The sequence below is a fragment of the Nuphar pumila genome, chromosome 16 (assembly GCF_984573655.1).
Source record: "Nuphar pumila chromosome 16, dmNupPumi1.hap1.1, whole genome shotgun sequence".
Lineage (NCBI taxonomy): Eukaryota > Viridiplantae > Streptophyta > Magnoliopsida > Nymphaeales > Nymphaeaceae > Nuphar > Nuphar pumila.
Genome location: NC_143264.1, coordinates 18,731,762 through 18,753,571, shown reverse-complemented (window position 1 = coordinate 18,753,571; position 21,810 = coordinate 18,731,762). Strand labels below are relative to the sequence as shown.

General features: G+C 37.5%; 1 protein-coding gene across 2 annotated transcripts in view; it reads right to left on the bottom strand.

The window, feature by feature from the left end:
- Positions 1–21,810, bottom strand: part of LOC149813049 (Asparagine synthase family protein) — a 176,510-nt gene that overhangs the window by 121,384 nt on the left and 33,316 nt on the right. For both annotated transcript variants that reach the window (XM_089990915.1, XM_089990916.1), the window contains exon 6: positions 1,484–1,563. In XM_089990915.1, the coding sequence (XP_089847041.1) occupies positions 1,484–1,563 (80 nt within the window). The remainder of the gene's footprint in view (positions 1–1,483; positions 1,564–21,810) is intronic.

The following is a 21,810-nucleotide window of genomic DNA, read 5'->3' as shown; positions in this document are numbered from 1 at the left end:
GTACTTAAGAGAAACACCTTTCTTCATCATCGTCCACCAGAGAACGTCCCTAGGTACTCTATCGTATGCCTTCTCCAAATCAATAAAAACCATATGCAAATCTTTGTTCCTCTCTTTATTTCTCTCAATAAGTTGTCTAAGAAGATGTATAGCTTCCATAATTGATCTTTCAGGCATAAAACCAAATTGATTCTTCGATATCATGACAACCTTCCTCAACCTAGACTCAATGACCCTCTCCCAAAGTTTCATAGTATGACTCATGAGTTTTATACCACGATAGTTTGTGCAATCTTGTATATCACCCTACAATCAAATTCCATGTTTATCCAGCAAAAAGAAAGAAACACAACAATACTATGGAGCACCTTTGGCTACCATGAATGAAATAGTGTGTCTAGAAACATCAGTCATGCCAAGGCAATTAAGACATAATGATATATATTGACAACATTACTGCATGATACATCCATCTTAGTCGCAACACCTAATCAGATAATGTTATTGCCATCTCAAAAAGCCTTTTTGTTGAAGATACAGAAGCATTATGACCATTTGAACTTAGTTATTAACAAACCCCTTCCCCTCTTGCCCAGAAAATATTAGTGCCCACATCAAAATGTACATCATACACATGAACGTATACACAACCACAAATGCATGCATTCACACACACAACCATGTGCATGTGCACACACACAATAGCAAAGGCCTGCATGAATCCAAAAATACAAATTAATTTGCATGGATAAAGCATGTCGCACAGATAGGAAAGACTCAATGCTGCAGCAGATAAAGCACAGCTTGTCAGAAATATCAATATGCAAGAGATAAAAGTGAGGTAAAGAGAGAAGAGAGGAGTCGGCGGCAATAGGGTTTTCCCTTTTCACTTATTATTTATAAGTGTTGTACAGGGTATAATATTACACAAGTAATAAAAATAAATTACAAACATGCCACCGCCCACGCATCCCAAGATGGATCCTTGGAATGTGGTGCGGGTCGGATCCATGATCCAAAACTAACACAGCTAACATATCAATGTTTCCCATGATGCAAGCAGTTATATTTGTCCTCAAATTTCAGGCTACCAAGAAAGAACTAACAACTGGAGGTGGCTATCAAAATAAATTTCTTCAAAGATTCCTTCCCAACATTCAGATGGATTTCATGTTCAACAGCTGTGTTGAAAGAAAATGACAAATACATGATCATACTAGAAAACAAAAACTAAACAAAATAATTGATAAGCAACAAAAGACACTATTAGCTAACAAACAATAATTTTAAAGATGCAATTGTTAGAGATTTTATATAATAGAAAGGCAAAGCATTGGATATTGACAGAGTGCAAATGAGTGAAGTAATCAGATGTATACAAAGAGCAGGTTGTTAATAGAATAATTCTTCACACCATCTATAATCCTTATATTAGAGAACAGAATCCAATATTTAAACAAGACAAGCTGAGTCAAATTTGAACCTGAAAGATATAATCTTCAGAAGTGCGGCGTGATACAGATTCTCTGAGCACAGTAAGCAAATGTTTCGCTGACAATGAAACTGAAAATGCAAGAGCATCTTTAGAAACCAATCAAGCATCTCTAGCACCTTCTTTGTAATACAGGGTAGACTTCAACTGGAAGGAAAAGGAAACCTACCACTCTGTGATGAGTCATCGATTTTTGAAGGGACTGGTTGTGATCTACAGGTTTGATATTTTTGTTTCTTTTCTTAATCTAACAGGATGTGATCTACAGGTTTGATTTCAAAGGGACTGGTTCTTGGATCATCAGATTGTGATGTGTAAGCAGCAATTTTATATAGTAATGCTAGGTGCTCTAGGAGCACCTACTAGAAACCATAGTTGTAGGTTGCATCTTCTCAATCAGACCTTATAGATGTATTAAACATAGTTTATTTGATAGGAATCATGTGTTTTGGACATAAAAATAGGACTTTTTAAGTCATGAATTTTTGGTACATTGTGAGCCATCGATTTTTGAAGATCTTCAAAAACCTACATGTATGCCATAATCACATGATCCAACACTTGTTTTCCACTAAATAATAATTGTAGATCATATCTATAAGGTCTGATCAACCAAAAAAAAACCAAAAATTTAGAAAATTTGAAGCTTCTATTAGGTGGGAGTAGGTACTCCAGGAGCACCATAGCATTACTAATATATATATATATATATATATATATATATATATATATATATATATATATATATATATATATAGCTTTCAAACCATTTATCTCTCAAACCATCCTATTTCTCCGTCCTTCCAACTGGAGCATCATTAGACCTTCGCCGAATATGTCCAAACCACCGTAAACGATTCTCTCTCATCTTATTTTCAATGGATGCAACGCCTACCTTCTTACGTATCCCTTCGTTTTGAATCTTATCTTTTATTGTCTTTTCACATATCCATCGAAGCATACGCATCTCAGCTACACTCATTTTTTTAATATGATGTCTCTTGGCAGACCAACATTCCGTACCATATAGTAAAGCGGGCCTAATTGTCGTCCTATAAAACTTTCCCTTCAACCACAATGGCATTCTACGATCGCACAACACTCTAGTTGCACCTTTCGATTTCATCCACCCAACCTTTATCCTATGATTTACATCTCCATCAATTTCTCCATCCTTTTGAATGATAAATCCCAAATATTCGAAACAGTCATCCACTGGTATTTCTTGCTCGATAAGCTTCACTACACTCTCATCACTACTTCGTTGCTTATTAAACCGACATTCCATATATTATGTCTTACTCTTACTCAATTTAAAACATCTTGCTTACAATGTTTGTCTCCATAATTCTAACTTAGCATTAACCCCAGCTCTAGACTCATCAATCAAAACAATATCATCAGCAAACAACATACACCACGACACATTTTCTTCAATTGATCTCGTAAGCTCATCCATCACTATAGCAAATAGGAAATGGCTTAATGCAGATCCTTGAAGTAACCCAACCGTTATAGAAAAATTGGTTGTCACCCCTCCACAAGTGCAGACATTGGTTACTACTCCTTCGTACATATCTTTAATTATACTAATGTACTTGAGAGAAACACCTTTCTTCATCATTGTCCACCAGAGAACATACATCCCTAGGTACTCTATCGTATGCCTTCTCCAAATCAATAAAAACCATATGCAAATCTTTGTTCCTCTCTCTATTTCTCTCAATAAGTTGTCTAAGAAGATGTATAGCGTCCATAGTTGATCTTCCAGGCATAAAACCAAATTGATTCTCCGATATCTTGACAACCTTCTCCAACCTAAACTCAATCACCCTCTCTCAAAGTTTCATAGTATGACTTATGAGTTTTATACCACGATAGTTTGTGCAATCGTGTATATCACCCTTATTCTTATATAGAGGCACCAAAGTACTCTTCCTCCACTCATTAGGCATCTTATTTGTCCGCCAAATCTTGTTAAAAAGATTTGTCAACCATTCTAAACCTTTCTCTCTCAAGCATTTCCAAGCCTCGATAGGTATATCATCTGGGCCAAATGCCCTTCTTGATTTCATTTTCTTCAAAGCCTCTGCAATTTTTTTCTTTTGGATCTTGCGCATGAAGTCACGATTCATTTCATGAAAAGGAATGGAGAAGTCTCCAAGATCCTGAGCATGACTTTCATTAAATAGCTTATCAAAATAATCTTTCCATCTCTCCTTAATCTCCTCATCTTTGACTAAAACCCTTTGTGTTTCATCTTTGATACATCTAACCATACCCAGATCCCTCGATTTCCTATCTCTCATCTTTGCAAGCCTATAAATATCCTTCTCGCCCTCTTTGGTATCCAACTTGTCATAAACCTCTTTATATACCTTATCCCTCACGTTTCGAACTACTTTTTTAGCTTCATTCTTTGCTATCATATACTTCTCCAAATTCTCATTATCACGACTCTTACTTAGATTTCTATAACACTCTCTTTTAACCTTAATAGCTAATTTGACATAATCGTTCCACCATGATGTATCCTTACCTAGCGGTGCACCGCCTTTAGATTCACCCAATACCTCCTTAATCACCTTTCTCATGCAACCCACTATCTTATTCCACATTGATTCTGAATCCTCCTCGAGACACCAATCAGCTTCCTTAACTACCTGCTCTACAAACATTCCTTTTTTAGCTCATTTCAGTGCCCCCCACTTAATTCTAGGATCTATCCTATATCTACTCCTTTTGCGGCATTTTTCTAAATCTAAGATCTAAAATTAAGACTCTATGTTGTGTAGCTACACTTTCTCCCGGTATAACCTTACAATCGATGCAACAACCCCTATCTCTCTTTCTAAGTAGGAAAAAATCTATCTGACTTGTATTAACCCCACTTGTAAATGTTACTAGGTGAGACTCCCTCTTCCTAAACCAAGTGTTGTCTAAGATCATATCATAGGACAAACCAAAATCTAAAATCCTTTCTCCACTTTCGTTTTTTTCTCCTATACCATAGCCTCCATGGATACTCTCAAATCCATCCCTAGTAATGCCTACATGTCCATTAAGGTCACTGCCGATGAAAAGCTTTTCTCCATAAGATATCCCTTATACTACTCCATCTAAATCTTTCCAAAATTGACGCTTAATTGAATCATCTAAACCTACTTAAGGTGCATAAACACTAATAATATTAATAATATCCATACCTAATACTAATTTAATAAGTAAAATCCTATCACCCTTCCTACGGACCTCAACTACATTATCTATAAACTCACGACTAATAGCAATCCCTACTCCATTCCTATTCCTATTTATTCCTGTATACCAAATCTTATATCCTCGAGGTTCTATCACTTTTGCTTTCTCACCTACCCATTTGGTCTCTTGTAGACATAAAATATCAATCTTTCGCTTACACATAACATCTACTAACTCTACCAACTTACAAGTTAAAGACCCTATGTTCCAAGTGGCTAACCTAATTTTATGGTCTTGAACTATCTTTTTTACTCTCACCCGTCCAACAAAGTGAGGGAACCCTTGCCTATTTGACACCACACCCGGGCGCCGATGTGATGCGTCGCTTCTGGGTGACGACCTAGCAACCCTTGCCCATTTATCACTGTCTCCGGGCCTATAGAGTACAACGCGTCGCTCAGTAGGGAACGCCCCAACGAAATTCTCATATTGGTTCATATTCATAGGGTGTGACTAAATTTTTTATATTGGCTGTCACTGGCCTACCGCAACCCTCCTCCTTTATCAAGGCTTGGGACCGACAGTGTATAACTAAACAGTTATACACAGGCGGAGTTAAAGTTTTTTTTATCCTTGGTTTAGTTTTTGCAATTTTTTTTTTAAATTGACTATTTTTATGAGGGTTTGTTGTGGTCGTTACAAGAGCCATGGGCTCTCATTTGGTGTTTCTAATAAAAGAGCTTCATTTTCCCTTGAGTTAATATATTCTGATGTTTGAGGTCCTGCACCTTTGATGTCCTTGTCTAGATCTCGATTTTATGTAATTTTCGTGGATGACTTTTCTTATTTTACTTGGATCTATTTTGTGAAAACCATGGACCAAGTATTATATGTTTTTTAAAAATTTAAAACGCTTGTCAAAAATAAGTTTTTTCGCAAAATATTGCATTTTCGTAGGGATGGTGGTGGTGAATATGTGTCTGTGGCTTTTATTAGAATTTGTGACATCCAGAGTTTGATCATACGAGAAGAATGGAGGACGCAAAGAGAGAAGGAGCTGCTGCAGAAACCCACGATTCCCAATATAGGAATCGGCATACACTATTCTCATTATATGTTTTGTCTAACACAAAGTTTAGGGTAATAAAATACCCTTTTACAATATAAAGAAATTATAAACATGCCATTAATGAAGTGTGTCAACCTTGTATAAATTAAAACATAATAAGACACGAACACGGGTCTGGACGCAGACCCGATTTGGACCCAAATACATATACAACGTCTTTTCACCCTCCCTTAAGTTGTACATGGTTTTGAACCATGATCAACTTGCCTTTTAACATCCAAAACCTGTCTTTGGTCAGTCCTTTTGTGAACATATTAGCAACTTGATCAGTAGTCTGTACCAGAGTTACTAGAAGCGCCTAGGTAAGTGGGGAAGCATGCTTTCCCAAAGTGCGGAACGTCACGCTTCCGAAACGCACGGAGGAAGCAACCTTTTTAAATGGGAAGCGTGCTTCCCTTTTATGGGAAGCGCGCTTCCCACCACACTTCCCCCTCGCTTCCCCCATTTTTTTCAAATTTTTTTTTATTTTTTTCCGCTTCTCACTCACTTCCTAGGCCGCTTTCGAGACGATTCCCGATTCGCTCCTAAGTGGTCCCACACTTCACACTTCCTGAAATTTTGAAAGTACCTTGCTTCCCGTATCGCTTCCCGCTCTCGCTTCCTCAACTGACAACCATGATCCGTACAAATTCAGGCTCAATCTCCTTCTCTTCCACCTTTTGCCTCACAAAATGTTGATCTATGTCGATGTGTTTAATACGACTGTGATAAATAGGATTGAAGGACATATTGATGGCACTTTGATCATCACGTAAGAGAAGGGATCAAGAGACCGATTCCCCTACCTCTGTCAGTAGGTGCCTAATTCATATAGCCTCAGCAGTGGCGGTTGCCATTGATCTATATTCAACCTCTGTACTTGATCTGGCAATTGCCTTTTGTTTCCTACTACTCCAGGATACCAGATTCATCCCAATAAAAATGCAATAGCCTGATATCAACCTGTGTTCATCTGGATCTCCTGCCCAGTCTGCATCAGTGTAAACAATGAGCTCATGTGCATTCTGCCCATTCATCTTCTTTCTATACAAAAGACCATCCTTGATGGTTCCCTTCAAATACCGAAGTATTCGTTTAACATCTATATGCCCCACACATGGCTCATACTTTAACTGGGATACCTGATTAACTGAGTAAACAATATCAAGTCGAGTGAAAGTGAGATATTGCGACATCTCGACTATGCTGCGATACTTTGTAGGATCCTCATATAGATCTCCATCTTGGGAACTGAGTTTCTGGTGAAGAACACTGGGAGTTCCTAAAGGTTTGCACTCTTTCATACTTGCCTTGCTGAGAATATCGATGGTTTACTTATGTTTGGTGTGAGTAATTCCTTCAGTGGTGCTGTCAACTTCAATTCCAAGAAAGTATCGCAGTTTCCCAAGAACCTTCATTTTAAATCTCTGATTCAAGAGTTGCTTGACCTCCTCAATATGATCTTTGGTGTTACCTGTGATGATATTATCATCTACATATATCAATAACAGAGTAACTACATCTTGGTTCTTGAATATAAGCAGGGAGTGGTCAAGAAGAGATCAACTAAAGCCATATTTTTGTATTTCAAGATAGAAACTATCAAACCAAGAACGGGATGCCTGCTTCAACCCGTATATCGCTATTCTTAATTTGCACACGTATTTTTTAGGATCTCCTTCTGCATATCCAGTGGGCTGCTCCATGTACACTTCTTCTTTTAGATCTCCATGTAGAAAAGCTTTTTTGACATCAAGTTGACTAAGTGTCCACTGATGTTCAATAGTTAAGGATAATATGACTATGATTGTTTCTATTTTTACAACTGGACTGAAGGTCTCATCATAATCCTGTCCTTGCTCCTGTGTAATACCTTTTGCAACAAGTCTCGCCTTGTATCGTTCGATAGTGCCATCTGGTTTGTACTTTATTTTGTACACTCACTCTGACCCAACTACATTTCTATCAGGTGGTCTGAGAATAACATCCTAAGTACCACATTCATGAAGGGCCTCTATTTCTTCATTAATCGCTTCAATCCATCTTCTAGAATTTGTTGCCTAATGAAATGTTGTGGGCTCATCTTCTTTGCCCAAAGAAGTTAGAACGAGTTAAAAATCTAGCAAAAAAGTTGCATAATTGACCCATCTTTCAATCGGATGACGAGAGCGAGTGGATCTTCTAACATCGAAGGTTGGGGCAAAAGTAGGTGCATCCATCTCCTGATTAAAAATGGAGGGTGCCTCTCTTATTGATCGAGTATAAACGAGACCTTTATACCTTTCTGGTTCCAAGGGTGGTTCTATACTCTCTTGTGCAGTCAACCTGTCAATAGGCAGTCCCCCTATCCCTTTGAGCACAATTTGAAGGACAAATATAATTACTACTAGAGAAAAGCTCGAAATTCAACCAGGGGTGATAGACCTCAACTCTAGAATTTAATTCAGAAGAAGTGATAGGTTGATGATCAAAATTCAATTCATCAAAGACAACATTTCTTGATATCTTGATATGCTTACTCTTAGGATCATAACACTTGTATCCCTTATAGTCATCCGCATATCTCACAAACCTGCACTTCAAGGCTTTGTCCTGAAACTTATGTCTCAATGAACTGTTAATATGAACTTTAATACACAACCAAACACACACAAATCATGATAGTTGGGATGAACTCCAAACAGGGAAAAGTAAGGAGATTTGTTTTCCAAAATAGTCATGGACAATCGATTTATCACATAAACTGTTGATTGAAAAGCTTCTATCCACAAAGTAATGAGAAGATTATTATCATGCATCATACTCATTGTACTCTCAACAATATGGTGATGCTTCCTTTCAACAATCCCATTTTGTTGAGGTGTATGAGGGCAAAACACATTTTTGTGTATTCCATTACTTTGGAAAAAAGTAATGAAGTCACTGGAAGAGAACTCACCCCCTCCATCACATTGGAAGCAGAGGATATTTTCAGAGAATTAGTTCTTGACAAATGAGTGAAAATTTTGGAACAACTTGAAAGTCTCAAACTTGTATTTTATAAAGAAAATCTAGGTGTAGCGAGAATAACTGTCAACAAATATAAGATAATATCTAATTCCAGATATAGAAGCAACTGGGGCAGGCCCCCAAACATCAGACCATATAATCTCAAAAGGTCTTGAAGCTTTTTTATTAATAGAATGAAATGGTAGAACATGACTCTTGCATAAAAGACAGCTAGAACATTTTTTGTCATTGACATTTAGCCTTAAACTAGACTTGAGAATAAAATTATCTGAGACAAGCTTCTTAATGAAATAACTACTGCAATGACCTAAACAACCATGCCAAAGATTTGGCTTATTATATTCAGAGACACTAAAAACACATTTAGGAATCACTGAAGACGACAATAAGTAGAGCTTCAAGTTGGGATCAACAGGGCGAATACGAGTAGAAGGATCTTTTTGAAAAACATATATATTGCCCTGTCGTTTTCCTTCAGCAAACGTCGCTCTCGTGCAAAGGTCCTTGACATGAACATAAGGTGTAAATTCAACTAAAGCATTGATATCATCAACAAGCTTAGAAACTGAAACATTGTTTTTCTTGATGTTAAGAGCATAAAGAACTTTTGAAAGACCGAGAGAGGACTTTGACATATGAATAACATAATTTCTAATGTGAGAAATAGAATGATGAGATCCATCTCTAGTGACTGCTATTTCTACCAACGTAAGGAACAAGATTTAGGAGCTTACCAGCATCACCAGTAACATGAGTCGCTTTTCCGAAGTCAACATACCAAGTACCCTAATCATTCTATTTCAGATTTAATCTTGCAAAAGCTGACAACAACAACTCCTTTACTTCTCCATTGGCCTTTGAACTATCTGTTCCTCTCTTCACTTCTGTCTGTGTTGATTTTTCTTTATTTTGAGGATTGAACCAGCAGTTAGTCTTGATGTGCCCCTTTTTATTGCACAGGAAACACGTAGGAATTGGCCTTTGTTGCTATGAACTAGGAGGTATGTTGGGCGTAGGTAATGTTAATATATATATATATATATATATATATATATATATATATATATATATCTGTGTGTGTGTTTGTGAAATACCTGATAGGGGTATTTTCGTCTTTTTACATAGTTGTTTTAGAAACAACTATTTCTTTGTCAAATAACTTTTCTAATTTATCTTTTTCATTTTTTCTTTTATTTCCTTTTAGCCACCATTAGGGGTCCCAGATAAGGATGTTGGGACCCCAACGATCATATTTATGACCATTGGGGGCTCCCAACATCCCTATGGGGAGCCCCCAATGGCTCTCTTTTTTGGCACTTCCTTGTATAAATAGGTGTCTTTCCCCTTGTATTCTTTAAGCTCTTGAGCTCTATTTCAATAAGAGCATTATTATTTTTAGTTGCCTTCATTAAGGCTTGTTTGTATTGTCCCATAGTGGACTTCTCTTTTATTTCTCTCTCTTGTACTTGTCCATTATAGGACATTGTGAATGCATTAAGCATTCTTGATATTTCTGCATACTTCATTACATGGTATCAGAGCCATATGATCCTTGAAAGTTATAAGTGTGACATTCCTCTTCATTCTTCCTCTCACATGTTGATACGATGGAATCCAAAATCGACCTTTCCTTCAAGCTCAATGGAAAGAACTACATGATGTGGGCATCCGCGATGAAAAATAATCTCAAAGGTAAGGAATTTCGGGGTTATGAAATAGGTTCTATTCCGGAACCTAAATTAAAGCTTACCAAGATTGAAGGAGGTCAAGAAAAGGCTCTTGAAGGAGATGCTCGACTCAAAGCAATTGAAGATCATCAAAAGGTGGAAGATTAGGAGAGCAATCATGCAAAATTCCTTTCTTGGTTCATGGATAACGTTGAACTCAAGGTATGTGCGAATATAACTAAATTTCGTCGAGCTAATGAAGCTTGATTTTTTATGAAGGGTACATATATCCAAAAAGATCTTGCAAGAACATACTTCTTGCAAGAAAAAATTAGAACCACCAAACAAGGTGATTTAAACATTCAAGATTTTTATAGTGTCTTAAATCCACTATGGGATGAGTTGGCTTTTTTAGAGCCTAAATGGGTGGCTATAGAGGATGTTAAACTTAGAGAAAAACAAATGGAGCAAAAAAGATTGCTTCAATTTTTGTTTGGGCTTCGTCCCGAATTTGAACAAGGTCTTCACTCCTTCATAGATCCACTCTTCCTCCTTTGGAGGATGCCATTGCCGAAATTACTCAAGAGGAGACTAGGATTGGCATGAGTAAAAGTATAGATGAAGTGCTTGCCGTATCTAAACCCAGTAACAATGTTAAAACTTACAAGCCACCTCATTTTGGAAAACAAGAAAACTATAATGGAGGTAGAAAGATGATTGTATGTCATCATTGCTATGAGCCAGGTCATATTAAACCCCCTTGCCCAAAATTAAGTGGAACCTTCAAGTCCAAGGTTGCTTCTGTTGAAGAATCCACCACAAAAAAAGAAGATGAATGCAATAGTGGAGATCTCAAAGAAACTCTTGGACAAATATCCATGGCTCTTCAACAAATTCTTAAGGCTACCTCCTCTACATTGGATGCGACCATTGCCTCTACATCACCACTCGGTACGTATTCTTGGATTTTAGATTCCGGAGTCTCCTTTCATATGACTCCTCATAAAAATGCTTTAACCGATGTGTACACCAATTAAAAAATGTCTTGTGTCTCTACTACCGATAAAACTTTTCTAAAAATAAAAGGTTTAGGAACACTAGATTATAAAAACTCCCAAACTTTTTTTGTTCCAAAACTAAAAGTGGTTCCAAAACTAAACCTAAACCTTTTTTCGGTTTTCCAAATTGCTGACCATAGATGTGAAATATCTTTCTCATCTAATGGTTGCTTTGTGCAGGATCTCTAGTCCGGGAAGCGGATTGGGCAAGGCTATAGGAAGGGAGACCTCTACTATATAGATCATTTGACTCTTTCTACAAACTATTTTTGTACTTATGTACAAGATAAAAATATTGAAACTTGGCATAAAAGACTTGGGCATCCAAGTTATTCTAAAATGTATCTTTTTCTTTTTGGAAACAAATTTTATAAAAAAAAAGATATAAATTGCAAAGATTGCATTTTTAGAAAAATGAAGTTTATTCATTTTCCAACTAAAACCTTTCTCTCAACAAGACCTTTTGAATTGGTGCACTCAGATGTTTGGGGTCCATCTCGGGTTATATCTCAAGGTGGCTACTCATATTACGTAACTTTCATTGATGACTATACTAGATATATATGGATTTATTTTCTTAATCTTAAATCGAAAGTTTTTTCTTCCTTTAAAGAATTTTGTATGAAAATTCAAAATCAATTTTAAAGTAGCATATCCATTCTTAGATCCGGTTCCGGAGGAGAATACCCTATCTAATGAATTTCAAAATTATTTAAAGCAAAATGAAATTTGCTATCAAAGATCATGTCTTAGAACTCCACAACAAAATGGATTGGCGAAGATAAAACATAGGCATATTATAGAAATCGCTAGAACATTGCTTATTTCTAAAAATATCCCTAAAATTTTTTAGGCCGAAACCATCTTAACTTCCACTTATTTGATCAATCGAATGCCATCTTCAAATCTAAAGAATATCTCTCTTTATGAAAAACTTTTTAAAATAACACCCGATTTCAATCACCTTCGTATTTTTTGTTGCAAATGCTTTGTTCTTTTACGTAAAAGAGATAAGTTGTCTCCAAAGGCAATTAAATGTGTTTTCTTGGTTATAGCGAGAATAAAAAAGGCTATAGGTGTTTTGGTTACAAAAACAATAAACTATATGTGTCAAAAGATGTGACCTTTTTAGAAGATGAAAATGGATTTGAAAACCTAGACAAACAAGATGAAATTGACTATATGTTTTTGTATGATCTTGCTCCAATGAAAGATATGCATGATAATTCTTTGAATCATTTGGAAGTAATAGATGATACATATGATGTATCAAATATTGAAACATCACCAAGTAATGGTGATATCATTGATAAAGATCTCCACGTTTGTACCCGTCGTGAACAAGAAAGACCTATTTGTGCTTTGGAAAAAATTTCTCAAATTAATGAATCTTCGGAAGAAACCCCTCTTAGGCAATCTACTAGAGAATCCATTCCACCAAATAGGTTTGTGTCATATGAATCACTTACACCTAACTATAGGGCTTGTCTCATAACTTAAATATCATGAACCAACCCATTATAATCAAGCAAAAAATGTTCCACATTGGATTGAAGCCATGAAAATAAAACTAGATGCTCTCAAAAGGGCTAACACTTGAAAAATAGTCGATCTTTCTCCAAATAAAAAACCTATTGGATGCCGGTCAGTTTTTAAAGTTAAGACTAAAAGTGATGGTTTCTTAGAACGATATAAGGCAAGATTAGTAGATAAGGAATATTCATAAGAATATGGTATTGACTATGAGGAACCCTTTGCTCCCGTAGCTAGAATGATTAGTGTTAGAACATTAATAGTTGTAGCATCAATAAAAAGTGACCTATATATCAATTAGATGTTAAAAATGCCTTCCTTAATGAAAAACCAAATGAAGAAGTTTAATCCTCTGCCAGGATATAATGTTGGACAATGTCAAACTCTTAAACTCTTAAAATCATTATATGGTCTTAAGCAAGCTCCCAAGGTTTGGTATGATAGATTTAGTAATGTCATGATTAATCTAGGTTTTCGCTCATACTACACTGACACTGCTCTCTTTGTTAAAAGTGCAGGATCTATTATTATTGTGCTTTTACTGTATGTTGATGATATGATTATTACAGAAAATGATCAAGTTGGTATTTGCAATGTTAATTAGAAAATGACTTTGATATGTCTGACTTAGGATTCCTAAGATATTTCTTAGGCATTGAAGTTGCATACTCTCTAAGAGGTTATATACTCTCGCAAATGAAGCTTGCTGCAGATATATGTTCCAAATCTGGGATTTCATATGACAAGAGGGTGGAGACTCTTGAAGTGATCAATGATAAATTAAGGTTGGAGGATGGTGTTCTTTTAAAAGATCCCACACCTTATAGACAACTTATTGGTTCTCTCATATATCTAACCATTACCAGACCAGACATTGCACATGTTGTTCACTCTACTAGCCAGTTTCAGCACATCACTAAAGGGTTATTTCTATCCTCAACCTCTTCCTTAAATTTACTTGCTTATACTGAATCAGATTGGGGAAGTAATCCTAATGATACAACTGGTCTTTGTTTATTTTTGGGAGATTCTTTAATTGCCTTGAGATACAAAAAGCAACAGAAAGTCTCGTTATTCTCTATTGACGCTGAATACAAGACTATGACAACTACGACAATGGAACTTGTATGGATACAAAGTCTTCTCAAAGATATGGGTGTAGACATCTCTGGACCTTCAAAGTTGTGTTGCGACAACAAAAATACCATTTATACCGCCAGCAATCACACCTTCCATGAGTGCACCAAGCACATAGAGATGGACTGCCACTATGTTTGTGATGAATATCAGAGAGGGATAGTCACCCTGCCATATATTACATCTGAATATCAACTGATAGATTTCTTCACTAAAGCCCTTCCTGCTCCCCGTTTTATTTTCTTACTTGGCAAACTTTCGGTCATCTCCCCGTAAAGTTTGAGGGGGGTGTTAAAATATATATACTCTCTCTCTCTCTCTCTCTCTCTCTCTCTCTCTCTCTCTCTCTCTCTCTCTCTCTCTCTCACACACACACACATATATATATATATATACACACACACACACGTGAGATACTCGATAGGGGTATTTTTGTCTTTTTACATAGTTATTTTAGAAACAACTATTTCTTTGTCAAATACTTTTTCTAATTTATCTTTTTCATTTTTTATTTTTTCATTTTTTCTTTTATTTCTTTTTAGCCACCATTGGGGGTCCCACATAAGGACGTTGGGACCCCAACAGTCATATTTATGACCGTTGGAGGCTCCCAACGTCCCTATGGGAAGCCCCCAATGGCTCTCCTTTTTGGCACTTCCTCACTTGTATAAATAGGTGTCTTTCCTCTTGTATTCTTTAAGCTCTTGAGCTCCATTTCAATAAGAGCATTATTATTTTTAGTTATTGACTTCATTAAGGTTTGTTTGTATTGTCCCACAGTGGACTTCTCTCTTATTTTTCTCTCTTGTACTTGTGCATTGTAGGGACATTGTGAATGCATTAAGCATTCTTTATATTTTCGCATACTTCATTACAGGTAATAGTCCACAACCTCCTTACCCATTTCTTCATAGTCCTCCCTTTCCCCAAAAATCATAACTTCATCATCATCGTTCATAGGTTACCCTGTGACAATAAGATCTTGTGTGCTTGCGTGCACATGTGATTCTTTAGAGAACCCTTTCAAGGTCATCTCATATTGTAAAAATTTTGCACACGGATCTTCAAATCTCGGTAGATCAGGTAAATACAATAAATAAATAACAATCATGTCGTAGTCAGGCCCCAACCCATTCAGAGTTTGTTGTACCATGTCTGTATCACTCGTTTGCACATCCCACAACCGCTAGTTAATATGTAACGGTTTTCATTTTGTTCAAGTACTCCATGATAGTCATGGAGTCTTTTCTCAACATCTGAAATTCTCTTTTAAGAAACACCACCCTGGCCTGAGAAATCTGTGAATATGTCTGAACTAATCTATCCCACATCTGCATAGTTGAACAGTCATCTAGAATTGCCACAAGCACCTCTTGTGACAATGTAAAAGTGATATAAGCAACCAACGCCTGGTCCCTTTTCATCCAGGTTACATACTCTGGGTTTCTGACATACACTTTGGTAGATGCTCCTTTGCTGTCTTTTTCGTCTCATGATATAAACTCTGGAGGGACTGGAATAGATCCATCTAGATGTCCAGAAGGATCTTAACTCCTTATGAAAGGAATGATTTGCCTCTTCCAAGTCAAGAAATTAGAATTCAACTTTTCATACACTAGTTGACTAAGAAAGCTTGAAGAAAGACCAGACTGGGAAGAGAACGAGTCTATGTTTCAAAAAGAAGAAGAATATGTCCATCACACAGCCCGGCGATAACTTAAGAAATCAATATAACAAAAGGAAACCTTTAGTCTCAAAGAAAATTCTGCCACCTCTTCCGTTTTTTTTTTTTGAGTGCAAGCAGTCATGCAAACGGTTGAATGTAGACAGAAATTCAGTTTTCTTTGAAAAAAAAAACTATATTGTGCTGCATGAAGGGCAGTGGGCGACAGGGAAGGAAGCACATATCTGGTATTGGTTCAGATCAGATATTGAGTTCTGATCAGATCTTGAGTTCTGATCAGATCTGATTATTATCCAGATCTGATCAGAATAACCAATCCTTCATTTTTTTTTGTTTAAAGATTTAAAAGGAAGGAAGATGAGACCTGGAATGAAATCAGATCTGATTAACCCTTTTGATCAGATCTGATCACGGTGAGTAATATGAAAATAGAGAAAATAGAAAACGCAATCAGATCTGCCTCTGATTAGCTCGTTTGATTCAGATCTGATCACAGTGGGTAATATGAAATAGAGAAATATAAAATGCAATCAGATCTGCCTCTGATTAGATCTGATCAAGAAAGAAACGATGAGATTGAGGAGAAATAGAAGACACAATCAGATGTGCCTTTGATCAGATCTGATCAAGAAAGAAACGATGAGATCGAGGAGCGATTGGGTGTATCAAAGAAATGAACAAAAAAGAAGAATCAATTCTTGACTTGGGAGACTAGAAGATCTCTCTGGTCATACCTTTTGGAAGCAATCCCAGATCCAGCTTTAGCGTGAATCTGATACCATGTTAGAATTTGTGACATCCAGAGTGTTAGTTTGGATCATGGATCCGACCCGATCCACCTCGAGATACAGCGGTGGCATGTTTGTAATTTGTTCTTATTACCTGTGTAAAGTTATGCCCTGTATTGTACCACTTATAAGTATTAAGTAAAAGGGAAAACCCTATTGCCGATGACTACTCTTCTCTCTCTTCTCTTTCTTTACCTCATCCCTAACACCTGCAGGCTGCTATTTCTGATATTTCTGACATGGTATCAGAGCACAGGCACGGAAATCGATCATCTAGAAGGCCTATAAGGACCAGTGCGTGAAAGGACGTAGGCTTTCTCTATCCCTTTTTCTTAAATCTATTTCTGATCTTCTGATCTTTTCTCTGTTTTTTTCTTTTAATCTGATTTCACGCATCATCCCAGTTTCACGTATCCTTATTTCTCTGTTTCTTTTAATCAGATTTCTCCAGCTTCTCCTTTTCCTAATCTGATTTCACGCATCCCAGTTTTGCGCATCCATATTTCTATTTCGATTCCTTTTCTTTTCCAATTCTTTTTCTGGCTCACACGTTACACAGCATTGATTGTTTCTCTGTGCACACAGCATTGCTATTTCTCTATGCACACAGCATTGCTATTCCTGGTTCACACGTTACACAGCATTGCAAAAAAAAAAAATTTGAATAACGTGTGTGTGTGAAGATTATTTTCTGGGTTGCACGTCACTATATTTCTGTGCAATGTGTTGCTGATATCATTTTCAGCACACAGTATTGTTGTTCTTCTTCTCTTAATACACTGTTAAATACAGTTTGTTCTCTCATTCTTCATAAAATCTATGAATTCCAAATTGAACCCTAGTTTTCTTACTCACCTCATGACCCACAAGTTATCACATGATAACTATTTGCTTTGGAAACGCCAAATTGTGCCTTTTATTCGCAGTCATGGTCTTTATGGGCATCTAGATGGGCGATCACCCGCCCCACCTACACATATCATGCAGGAAATAACAGGTGAAGATGAGAAGGTGAGTCAACTTCGAAGCACCAATCCAGCTTATGACATATGGGTACAACGGGATCAGACATTAGTTGCTTACATAACCTCCACACTTTCTGATCGTGTTTTACAAACTATCTCTCATGACCAATCCGCTGCCGAGTTATGGAATGGACTAGCTCATTCCTTTTCTCAGGTTTCCGAATCTCGGGCTTTGCAACTCAAGTGGAAATTCCAATCCATGCGAAAAGAAAACAAATCCATTACAGAGTTCATGGGGGATGTCAGAGTGATTACAGATCAGTTAGCTGCCATTGGAAGTCCTGTATCAGATAAGGATATGGTACAACAGGTATTAGGTAATCTTGGACCTGAATATCGCATGTTTTGTACGGCACTTCAGGTTGTCTCAATCCTTCCATGTTTTGATGATCTTCAATCTAAGCTTTTGCAATATGAGGTTAGTTTAAATCAGGAAAACGCGTCAGAGGATGTTCATCCTGTGATGATGACACATACGCCTATTCAAACAGGAGTTTCATTTACTCCCCCTCGCCCCAATGGAACACCTATGAACAAAGGAGGATTACTGCCTACACCAGGTGGAGGAGGTATTGGTTCAAGCAGTGTACCACGAGGAGGACGTGTTCCTACTTGTTTTCTATGCAACAAACGGGGACATGTTAAAGCAAACTGCTGGTACAATCCTCAGAACCGGAACAAATCAGGGAGGCCAGATAGTAGGCCAGGGCAGAAGGCAACTCATCAGTTTGCCCGTACTCCTCAGGGACAGGTTCTTCCACAGGACGTACAAAATATCCTTATGACTACTTTCAATCAGATGAATTTGCGCCAAAATGAGGAAGGTATATGGTATATTGATTCAGGGGCAGCAGCACACGTTACTTCTGATGCAGGTAAATTTTCTCACTTGACTCCTTACACTGGAAATGGCACTATAGTCATAGGAGATGGATCTCACCACCCCATCTCTCACACTGGAAATGTCTCCCTTTCTTTGCCTGAATCTCAATTACCCTTGTCAAATGTCTTACTCACACCTGTTATTCAAAAGAATATTCTATCTGTGTCTAAATTAGTTGATGAAACAAATTCTTCTGTTGAATTTACTCCTTCTGTTTATCTTAAGGATCTTCACACCAAAAAGACGCTCGCTAAAGGTGAACGGCGCGGGAACATGTACGTCTTTGAAGAATCTCATGTGCCTTTGAAGACGTCGTCTTCCATAGCCGTGGCTTCTTCAGCTCCTTCCTTTCCAACATTTTTGAGTCGATCCACAGATCATAGTTCTTCATCTAGAGTCTTGAAACTTAATAAGCCAAACTTATGGCATCTTCGTTTGGGTCATTGTAGTCAAGTTTTTCTTGACAAGTCTGCTAAAGGTCTAATACCCGCAATCAGTTTAGAGTCAAAATGTCCAAGTTGTCATTTATGCAAAAGTTATGTACTTCCTTTTCATAGTATCAATAAAAGAGCAACAAAGCCTTTTGAGATTATATGCTCAGATGTTTGGGGTCCTGCGCCCACTGCCTCTCTTTCTGGATCTCGATACTATGTACTCTTTCTTGATTCTTACACTCGTTTTAGTTGGATTTACTTCATGAAAAACAAACATGAAGTTTTCAAGTTGTTCAAACAGTTTCATGCACTAGTCCAAAACCAATTCAATACCAATGTTGTATATTTCCAGTGTGATGGGGGGGAGAATACATATCCCATGATTTTAGTGAATATTTGAAGGAGCATGGCATTACACGTAACATTTCTTGCCCTCATACCCCTCAACAAAATGGAGTTGCTGAGAGAAAGCACAGGCATATTGTTGAAACAGCCTTGAGCATGATGCATACTGTGGGCATTCCTTTTTCCCCTTGGACCGAGGCTTTCCACACAGCTGTTTACGTTATCAACAGGTTGCCCATGACCATCCTTGAAGATAATTCTCCGTATTTTGTTCTTTATAATTGTCATCCATCATATGAAGAACTACATCCTTTTGGTTGTGTATGTTATGTTCATATTGATCATTCATTAAGGAATAAGTTTCAAGACAGAGCTGTACAGTGCAAGTTTCTTGGGTATGCAGATGACTATAAGGGATACAGGTGTTATGATCCTCATACAGGCAAAATTCGGGTATCCAGAAATGTTTTTTATGATGAAAATTTTGACACTCTGGGTTCATCTTCCACAGATACACGGGACAGTTATGATCCTTGGCTCAGTGACTCACTTTTATATGACTCGTTGCCTCATGAGGATTCATCTTTATTGACAGACAATGAACCCTATACTTTTGATGTGGAACCACATATGGAAGACATTCCTCCTACAACAACATCCTCACGTTTTTCTGGTCTTGTTTATTCTCGTAGAACTCACCCAGTCAATGCTGAGACTCCTCTACGACATTCCACTCGGGTTAGACATCCTATAGATCGTTGGGTAAGTTATAACAATTTTTCTTTGGATTTTCAAACATTTCTAACCAGAGTGTCCAAAGAAACAGAACCTTCCTCCTTTCATGATGCTGTAAATTCTCGTGCCTGGGTAGAGGCGATGAATGAGGAAATGGAAGCATTGCATGAATGCAACACATGGGAAATTGTGCCAAGACCAGATAACAAGAATGTTGTAGGATCCAAATGGGTGTACAAGATCAAGCACAAACCGGATGGCAGTGTTGAGCGCTATAAGGCTCGTCTGGTTGCACGAGGCTTCACACAGCAATATGGGCAGGACTACGATGAAACGTTCAACCCAGTAGTAAAACTGGGCACAGTCAGGATTGTCATTGTGTTGGCATTACAACATGGATGGTCACTCAGTCAACTTGATGTTAAAAATGCTTTTCTGCATGGTGAACTAAAGGAAGAAGTTTACATGGAGCAGCCACCTGGATATAGCATGCATGATTCATCAAATTGGGTATGTAAACTTCGACGCTCTCTTTATGGATTAAAACAAGCTTCTCGATCTTGGTTTGAAAGTTTTTCCACAGAGATCCAGCGTCATGGGTTCAATAAAAGTGTTCTAGACCATTCATTGTTCATCTTCAAAAGTGGTTCAGCTATTGTTTGGGTGCTTATATATGTTGATGATATCATTATTACCGGGAGTGATGAGGATCACATATCTTGGGTTAAGTCTATGTTGATGGCTAAATTCAAGATGAAAGACTTGGGTTCCTTGAGATATTTTTTGGGTGTGGAAGTTGATAGTCGACATGAGACTATTATATTGAGCCAACATAAGTACACTATTGATATTCTACTCGCTACAGGGATGGAGAATTGTAAACCAATTAGAACACCTTGTCTTCTAAATCATAAGTTAAGTGCTAAGGAAGGCACTACTTATCATGATCCAACTTTGTATCGTCGAGTTGTAGGGATGTTACAATACTTAACATTCACTAGGCCTGACACAGCATACTCTGTTAATCAGGCCTCTCAGTTTATGCATGCTCCTACAGATGCACATATGGAAGCGGTAAAAAGAATCCTTCGGTATTTAAAGGGTACGATTGGAGATGGTTTGATGTATAACAAAGACACAGCTTATACGTCAGGACATCGACTATTCACCTACAGAGATGCGGACTGGGCTGGTGATCCTGATGAGCGCAGATCAGTTTCAGGGTATTGCATCCTTATCGGCAATAATGTTGTAACATGGAGTAGCAAGAAGCAAAAGGCAGTGGCGCGATCTAGTACTGAAGCCGAGTATCGTGCAATGGCAGCAGGAACAGCCGATGTTACGTGGGTGAGACATCTACTGCAAGAATTACAAGAACCAATCTCGTCCTCTATGCTTCTTTGTGATAATCAGAGTGCTATTAATATTGCCTTCAATCCCATTCTTCATTGTCGCACGAAGCATATCGAAATCGATCAACACTTTGTTAGACAAAAGGTGGAAGAAAAAGAAATTGAACCTGCATATGTTAGGTCAGATATGCAAGTTGCGAAAGTGCACTAGGATCGAGGCAACGAGCACTAGAGGGTGGTGAATAGTGCTTTTAAAACTTTCTGCGGAATATTGAAGGATTTTGCAAATCTCAAAGCAAACACACAAAGAACACAAGATTTTATCCTGGTTCGGTCAAACCCGACCTACATCCAGTCCC